This window comes from Ursus maritimus, unplaced genomic scaffold (genome assembly GCF_017311325.1).
Source record: "Ursus maritimus isolate PB19 unplaced genomic scaffold, ASM1731132v1 scaffold_22, whole genome shotgun sequence".
NCBI lineage: Eukaryota > Metazoa > Chordata > Mammalia > Carnivora > Ursidae > Ursus > Ursus maritimus.
The window spans coordinates 4,508,144-4,517,401 of record NW_024424675.1 but is presented as its reverse complement, the minus strand read 5'-3'; the positions used below and the strand labels follow the sequence as shown (position 1 = coordinate 4,517,401).

Sequence of the window (9,258 nt, the reverse complement as noted above, 5' to 3'; positions counted from 1 at the left end):
GATTTTGATGGATTCCTGTCTCACATCGAGGTCTTTCATCCATTTGGAGTTTATCTTTGTGTATGGTGTGAGAGAGTGGTGAAGTTTCATTCTTTTGCATGTAGCTGTCCAATTTTCCCAACACCATTTATTGAAGAGACTGTCTTTTTTCCACCGGATGTTTTTTCCTGCTTTATCAAAGATTAGTTGCCCAAAGAGCTGAGGGTCCATTTCTGGGTTCTCTATTCTGTTCCATTGGTCTATGTGTCTGTTTTTGTGCCAGTACCATGCTGTCTTTGTGATCATAGCTTTGTAGTATAGCTTGAAATCCAACAACGTGATGCCCCCAGCTTTGTTTTTCCTTTTCAACAATTCCTTGGCTATTCGGGGCCTTTTCTGGTTCCACACAAATTTAAGGACTATTTGTTCCAGTTCTTTGAAAAATGTCATTGGTATTTTGATCGGGATGGCATTGAAAGTATTGATTGCTTGTGGTAGCATAGACATTTTAACTATGTTAATTCTTCCGATCCATGAGCATGGAATATTTTTCCATCTTTTTGTGTCTTCTTCAATGCCTTTCAAGAGTGATTTGTAGTTTCTAGAATATAGATCCTTTACATCTCCGGTTAAGTTAATTCCAAGATAACGTATGATTTTTGGTGCTATTGTAAATGGAATGGATTCCCTAATTTCTCTTTCTTCAGTCTCATTGTTTGTGTATAGAAACGCAACTGATTTCTGAGCATTGATGTTGTATCCTGCCACATTACTGAATTGCTCTATAAGTTCTAGTAGTTTGGGGGTGGAGTCTTTTGGGTTTTCCATATAGAGTATCATGTCATCTGCGAAGAGAGAGAGTTTGACTTCTTCTTTGCCAATTTGAATACCTTTTATCCCAAAGAATAAAATACTTTCTTAGCATCTACTAAAAAATTGTTAAAAAGGTTGTTCTATTACTCTTAGGGCAAATTGTGCTTAAAAAATTTAAAACCACATTTTTTAAAAGATTTTATTTATTTGACAGAGAAAGACAGGCAACGAGAGGGAACACAAGCAGGGGGAGTGGGAGAGGAAGAAGCAGGCTCCCAGAGGAGGAGCCTGATGCGGGGCTCGATCCCAGAATGCCAGGATCACGCCCTCAGCCGAGGGCAGTCGCTTAACAACTGAACCACCCAGACGCCCCCACATTTTATTTTTTGAACTTAACAGGGAGATCACCTTAAGGATTGCATTTCTATAAAGCCATGTTACTTTTAAATATTGGTAAATTTTGGGGGCACCTGGGTGGCTCAGTTGGTTAAGTGTCCAACTCTTGATTTTGGCTCAGGTCATGACCTCAGGGTTGTGAGTTTGAGCCCCACATTGAGCCCCACATTGGGCTTGGAGCTCAGCAGGGAGTCTGCTTGAGATTCTCTCTCTCCCTCTGACCCCCTACCCCTTGCTCTCTCTAGCTCTGTCTCAAATAAATAATAAAATCTTTTAAATATATAAATATTAGTAAATTTCCTAGCTTCTGAAACTATTATTTATCTAGTCCAGGAACAGGATGATGAAACTGGTCTCATTTCCCCTCTGATTAAGATAAATTGAAGAACCTCCAGAATATGGGTGCACTATGATAGTTGAAACGTTAAAAGGTCATTGCCTTACTTTGGTGATCACAATCAAAGTTGCTAGTGTATTCATTTATATCTTCAAAGAGCATGTATCAAAAAGCAAGGTCACCTTTCCATTTCTGCCAACATTTTAAATGACAATTCTTAGTGCTTTTTTGATCTAAGGTGGAGAATTGATGGCTTGCAGAGAGTGATTTGAGACCTCACTTTCCCTCTTTCTCCCCAGCTGGGCTGTCAACACCAAAACCCCTCTCTCATCTTGGCAGTGCCCTTGTACATTTCACCAGGAAGGTGGCTGCAGGTTAGCCTCGAGGGAATGAGTGAGTGCTCCTCTTGCCAACCTTCATTTCTGGGGCTTTCACAGGGTCCTCTTTGTGATGGTGCCCTCCTTGTGCTCTTTCCTGTTCCAGATCTGTAATCTTAGTAATACATAATTTATTCCCTAAAAGGAGCAACAAAGATCGGCCTTCCATGAAAACTGCTATGGCTATATTCTATTACCCTTTATTGAAGATTCATCCATACTGTTCTAATCATCTGTTACCATTTGGCCATTTCAAAGCAGGGAAGCCTACCATGGTACCTCTGTCACCTATCAGATCAAAATGGGTTGTGTCTTATCCTTAGATTAACTGAGCTGCAGAGAAGACAGTGACCAGATTTTTTAGCATAAAACTGATATGCAGGGGAAATCCCCAGCTTTCCCATTCTATTTGCAACATATATGTGTCGAAAAGTCAGAAGAATGTATAGGATATCCCAATTATGTGAAGGAGGCCCCTGCAATGTGTTACTTCCTTATAACTATTTGCAAAGACTCCATGAGTTATAAAGTACCTAAGTGGTGGAAATGCCTCGATTAAAGTAAATCTCTGGCGAACTGAAGTTATCTGACTTTAAAAGCATGCCATACATGAATATATATCATGGATCCCACATAACCTGGGGCTGCCATACCTCCTCTTTTCAGTCATCAGGGTGTTTGGCACCAGTGGAACCCCATTCACCCCATCTCATATGTTCTGACTGGGAAAAAGCTGTCAGACCCAACGTCTCCTGTAGACAAAGCCCTTTTCTCTGCTACTAGTTCATCCATCCTCTCCCCTCACCAACAACCACTTTGTTTCACCTACTTTTAAACTCTTTCTTCTCACGTACCCAGTGATTGAAGGAAATCTGTATCTGCAAGGCTCTCTTTGTTCTTCTGTCTCTCTGCCCCCTCTTTTTTCTCTCTCCACTTCCTTTTTCTCCATTTTCACTCTTTGATTCAGCTAAAAATTGACCCAACTGTCACAACATGTTATACAAGGGTTAACTTTCTCATAAAACATTTTCATTTCCTTGGATTTAAGCACCTACCAATATGGCAGAAGTATTATTTTATACTGTTGTGTTGTAGACACACACAATTTTGGTTACATTTAGGATTATGTAGGATTTTGGGAGTCTTACTGGAAACCTAATAACCAGATCTAACATTGTAAAGAGGAACATGTTTCTGTCTTATACATCTCAGGTGTACAACTTATCTTGTGTCTGAATGAAGCAGTGCCAACTTTATAGTGAATACCAAGTAAAAATATGTAGTAGGAAAATCTGGCCATGGAGAGGTTGTTCTGCAAAAAAATATTTTAGAGGGCACAGAGGTAAGTCCCAATTAACTTATGATCAACAGTATGATAAACCTCAGTCATCCATGTGTCTAGTCAGGAAAGGTTTTTTCACACCCCCAGTAAGTGACATACTGTTCAAGTCTCCAGGCATAACATGGCAGGCAGGGCAAACTTGAGGTCACCTCACAGATTATCTTAGGCATGTAGACCGAGGTGAGTGCAGGGAAGGAAAAGGAGAGACTCTCATGGGCCTCCTGGGGCTTCACCTGGCTGGAGGCTGGAATGTCTGCTTAGATCGAGGCACAGCCACAGGCTGTGGTCAGGTCTTGACCTTCAGAAGCACTAGTTCTATCCAGCCATGCTAGAAATTACTTCAATAAATATAATTAATCATATTTTTACACCTAGGTTGATATTTGTCCTGAAATAAATTAATAATAAAAATCTTTGTCTACTAGGTGTATTCTGGGGGAGCCCCCAAAACATAAGACTTTGCTCACCCTATTAATTATTTCCGTGCTTCTATTTTTGCTGTTAGTCTTATCAAAAATTATTTTCCGGGCATTTGAGTGAAGCCAATGTTATTGGTAGCAGCTCTAAATATTATTGTTTGGTTTTTCTGTTTGAGTACAGTCAACACACAATGTTACACTAGTTTCAGGTGTACAACATAGAGATTCACAACTCTATACCTTATGCTGTTGTTACTGATGATGGTGAAAGTAATAATGGATTGTGTAGCAAAGTGCCTGGCTTTATGCCTGGTATATGGGAGCCACAACATAAAGGTGAATGGACTCAAAATTCTTAAGCAAGTAAAAGTGAAAAATGATGTAGAAAGAACTCACAACTGCACAACTGTCATGGAGAGAATAATCCTCCTTGAGAGCGCAAACATTTAAAGATTTTATTGTTTTAAGTAATCTCTGTGCCCAATGTGGGGCTCAAACCCACAACCCTGAGAACAAGAGTCCATGCTCTACTGACTGAGCCAGCCAGGCACCCCCCGTGTGTACATTTAAAAGGCAAGAGATGGAAGTGGCAGAGCTGCCTTCATCACATCCGGTCTGGTTATATTTGTGGAGGGATGTGATTTGACCGGTGACATGTTCTTATTTATGTTGTGCAAGATTATATTAAAATGAGATTCTACTATATTCTGCGGGTAATGTGAGAAATATATGTAAACAATCTTATAAAAGATGTTTGGATGAAAACTTTTAGATGGCATCACATAAGCATCTATTTACCATGGCCAGTATGACATGATAGTTTGGACTACTCTTCAGCAAATAGCCACACCCTTCCCCCTTCTACTGTGGGCAGAGTGCGCTTCTCACTCTTTGACCATGTGCTTGGCCTTAACGACGTGCTTTGCTCAATGGAATGTTAGTGGACCTACTACTGCAAGGAGGGGCTTGAAAAGTGAGCAGTTACTCTTGCCCTCCTGCCGTCCTGCCTGTCTCCATAAATAGAACAGGCTTCAGGTATTTCTTGGTCCAAGAATAATGAAACATGGTGCTGGCTGATCCCAACCACAATGTGGAGCCGGATGGGCCACCATCAGCCAGCGCAGATGTGTGAGCCGACCTACAACAGTAGGTCTACACTGAGTCTTGCTCTACACTGAGTCTTGGTCTGGCTTGTTTTGCAGCATTATTGCAACTATTAGGATAACCAAAGTCTTAGAGAGGGGGGTGGATTTTGTTTCAAACTGAACTTAAAGATAGGCAAATCTATTCTGAAGTTAGAATATCTTTTTTTTTTAAGATTTTATTTATTCATTTGACAGAAACAGTGAGAGAGGGAACACAAGCAAGGGGAGTGGGAGAGGGAGAAGCAGGCTTCCTGCTGAGCAGGGAGCCCAATGCAGGGCACGATCCCAGGACCCTGGGATAATGATCTGAGCTGAAGGCAGACACTTAACTTACGGCTGAGCCACCCAGGCACCCCTGAAGTTAGAATATCTATCAATAAATTTAAAATTTAAAATTATTTAAAATATTAAATATCTAATTTAAATAGGAGAGATTTTATAAAATAAGTTACCTTTTCAAGTGAAAGGCAGAGTCCGCTTCAGCTGTCTACAATCTGTGGGCAACCCTGCTGGACAGTCCCCAGCAACATCGCATTGCCCTGGCTTCCATGAGCCTCTCATGAAAAAACCCATCTCATATTATAGTTATTAGAAACTAACATGAAAAAGACTGGAAAAATATTCAACTCTGAATTGTGTGGGGGCCTAAACTCTTAAATTTGTTTCCCTGAAAATGAATGTTGTTTTGACATGCATATTTTAAAAGGGCAGAAGACCTCAAGCCTTTGACAGTTTCAGGTTCAAGTTTTGGCTTTCCTGGCAGGCTGATTCTTTGTTGTGCCAGACAGCTAGGATGCATGTTTCACAGCAGGTGGAAGCCTCAGTAATTTAAGCAAAGTGTTGGCTCTTTCAGCCAAGGAAAATGCAGCCCACCAAGGAATGTTGCATTAGAGCATCTGAATAGAGAGGGAATCATAGCCACAAAATTAGAGCCTCCTAGTGAAGGCAGGAAGAAAGGACCCCACCCCCTGCCTTCAGTGCCTTCTTGCCATTCCATATTTGAGGGACAGGAAGTATGGGAGAACTTTCTAGGTGCTGTTACCCTCAAAGAAGCAATCTGAAAGTTATTCTAGTTTCTTTTTTTCCCTAAGCAAATAAGCAGGCCATTACACCTTCTTTCAGTTTTAGATGGAAACAGATTTTTGCATCATTTATTCAACCAAATTGAATAAATACACTTACCACTTATTTTGCCTTGTAAAATTTCTCTTACTACCATTTCATAAACAAAGGAAAAAGAAAGAGATTTTCAATGACTCTATCATTTTGTCGTAAAATTGTTACATGTTGCCTGACAAGTGAGTCTACAGCAGTTCTTTTGTAAAAAGGTAAAAATGCCAATTCAGTGTCAAAAATAGCATATAAATAGCATGTAATACATTTCACTCCTTTGATAGTTTGATCTTAAAACTGATGAAATTAGTAGAATAACATGTAATTATTTCTGTAGTATTTTTAAGAATATAAATAAGTAGTTTAGACTATTACCATCTAAATGCTCTTACACAGGGGAAGTCTTTCAAGATTATGTTGTGATTTCATTCTTACTGTCTGAAAGAACAACCTGCCATCCCTTTCGCCAATTCTTGACTCCTTAAATCTAAAAATCAGAATTTGAATCTTCATTAAATTATCCATTGAAAAGCAGAATGCTCTAGTCTTTAGTTCTCAAGAAAGGGAAAGATTTCCTTGAAATCAATCCAATTCAACACTTTAACATTAAAATATCTGTACCATCATGTCCATGACTATGTGTGTGTGTGTGTTTTTACCAGTGTCCTTTCATCATTTACGCAGAACTTGCAAATATTGCAAACTTAAGTCATTTTTTTTCCCTTAATAAGTGTAGCGACTAGGGAACAAAGACAAGTTAAAAGGCTTTATTCCAGATGGTTTCATTTAGCATAATTTCAACTTTCAAATTACAGGACCATAGATGAATGTCCTACTTCTGTGTTAAAAGTACTTGACTACTTTGTGGGATGTTTTGTGCCAATTCTTTACTAAATTATCTTGGTCACCGTTGCTAGGTAACACCGCTGGCTTCCCGCAGCTGAAAGGAGGAGAAGGTTATAGGGAACAATTCGGCATTATTAGCATTTGACTAAGAAGGTTGTTGGTTTTTTTGTTGGTTTTTTTTTTTTTAACCTTGTATCTTAGCATTTTCTGCCTTTTCTAGGGAATGTCATTGTCTATGGGAATACAATTGACACTTACACCACAGTGGAGACGCTCTTAAACATCGGTGTGAGGGGCTCCTATATCCACCTGGTGCAGCCCCCGCCCACTTCCACCATCACCTGCATCAACAACTACTCGGTGGAGAGCACGGTGGAGGACGCGCTCAGCGCCGCGGGGGTTACCATTTACCGCGACGCGCTCCTGGCTCAGTGGAACGACGGCCAGTACCCAGACCCCATTCACAGCGCCTGCTTCACCACGCCCACCAAGCCTTTCAGACTTACGTGCGCCGTAAGTAGGTCCCTGTGAGCTTCACTCGCCACCTGCGGAGAGCCGTCACCTGTCCGGGACGTGGGGTCTGAGAGATGGCCTGTGGGGGATTTATAGCCACAGGTTTTGGGTTTTCTTTTCTAACGGTTCAGATGATCCCTTGCTGAGGGAAAAGCCACCCCAAACTTAGTGGCGTAAAACACCAATCATTTATCATGGTTATCTCTTTGGTCCTGGGGCTTGAGGGGGCCCAGCTGGGTAGTTCTCAGGTGAGGTCTCTCATGTGGCAAAGTCAGACTGTGGGCAGAGCTTGAGTCACGTTCATCCCTATGTCTGGCTTTTGATGCTAGATCAGCTTCAGCTGAGATTTTGTCCAGAATACTTCATCTTGGCAGGGTGACTTGGTTCTAAGAGCAAGTGGGAAAGAGAGGGAGAGAGAGAGACTGTATCACCCACCCATATCCAAGGGGAAGAGAATTAGACCCTGCCTCTCCTTGGAAAGAGTGTCAAAGGTTTGAAGAGTGCTGACATTGACCAAGAGCTCACAATGTCCCAGTCACCATGCTGCATGCTTGCAGTATCTGTCACCTGGTCACAACTGCTCTGTAAAGGAAAGCATCCCCATTTTACAGAAGAGAACACTCTGACCCCAAGTCAGTGGTATGCTGGGCTCCCAACCCAGTTCAGAAGCATCCCAAAGTCTGTTGCTGTTAACTTTCTAAGACTCTGGAAACAGCAATAGGGGTTTCTCTCCCATGGAATGGAGACTTAGAAGACCTCTCTCTCTCTCTTTCTCTCTTCTATCTATCTATCATCTATCTATCATCTATCTATCTTTTGAGAGAAGAACTTTTCTCTTAGGTTGTGTAATAGCTTGACTTACAACCCGTGTCCTCAGATTGGCCAGTTCAGGAGATTAGCAGAAGATGGCAGTGGGGGAGAGAAGGACGGGGCCAATCTAACAGATAAGTAGGAGACCCCTTAGGGAGGCTGAGATCAGTGTTGAGTGTGGGGCTGGGTAGTCAAGGGTATATGTTATCGGTTGTGGTAAAGAATGCTAGCAACATTCAGTGGGCAAACTCGGGGGAAGTCAGTTGGGGCTTGTAGCAATTCCTTACCTAAGTCATGGCTTCTGACTCAAGTGCCTCCACAGGTAAATGACCCTTAATCCCCCACCTGCCCCATAGTCTATCTGGACAGAACTCAAAGCAGACCGTCAGCACACAAGAGATTTCTCTGGAATCCCTCATTTTATCCTGATAATCTATGGAAATTTCACATTCTGCTCCTTCATACATGTGTTCATTCATTCCACAAATATTCATTGAATACCTGCTAGGTCTTAGGCTCTGTCCTAAGTTCGAGAGTCATAGTGATGAAAAAGAAAAATTTCATTTTATTTTAATGTAAAAATGACATTGTATATACATGTATGTCACAATATCTACTTAAATTAAGAAGAATCCAAATGTTTTTACCCAAATTTTCTCCCCAAAATGGCGATCCTGGAAGATGTGCCAAGTTTATCCTGGAGAACCGCCAGAGCTAAACACGTACCCTGCTTAGGAAGTGGAGGTATAAGAAAACCTCCCCTAGTAACCAATTGAATACAGGTTCTCTAGCAGCCCCCTCTGGCCTTTATTTCCCTGTTTAGATCAAAATTGAAATCATGGCAAAGACATGTACAAATACTCTCAACTGCCTTGGATCTAACACACCTTCCTGCTGAAACTTCATCCTAAAGCAAACTGAGCCAGGTAAAGTCTCCTGCTTTCCCCACTGTGCCCTATACCACAAGGAATGGCCTCTGCAGGTGACATTTCCCAGCCCTGGTTGCTCACTGACCTTCATCTGTGTTTGGCCAACAGTAGGTACTAGCAGGAGATTTCTCCCCTCTACTGTCAGCTTTGAGTAGCATCTCTGTCAGGGCATTAGGAAACTTTTGGTGGGGAGGAATACATTCATTATCTTGACTGTGGACACAGTATTGTGGGTTGCA

General features: G+C 41.5%; 1 protein-coding gene across 1 annotated transcript in view; it reads left to right on the top strand.

Moving 5' to 3' along the window:
* Positions 1-9,258, top strand: part of CFAP61 (cilia and flagella associated protein 61) — a 286,086-nt gene that overhangs the window by 199,988 nt on the left and 76,840 nt on the right. Inside the window, exon 21 of the mRNA XM_008710053.1 lies at positions 6,988-7,280. Coding sequence (XP_008708275.1) covers positions 6,988-7,280 — 293 coding nt within the window. The remainder of the gene's footprint in view (positions 1-6,987; positions 7,281-9,258) is intronic.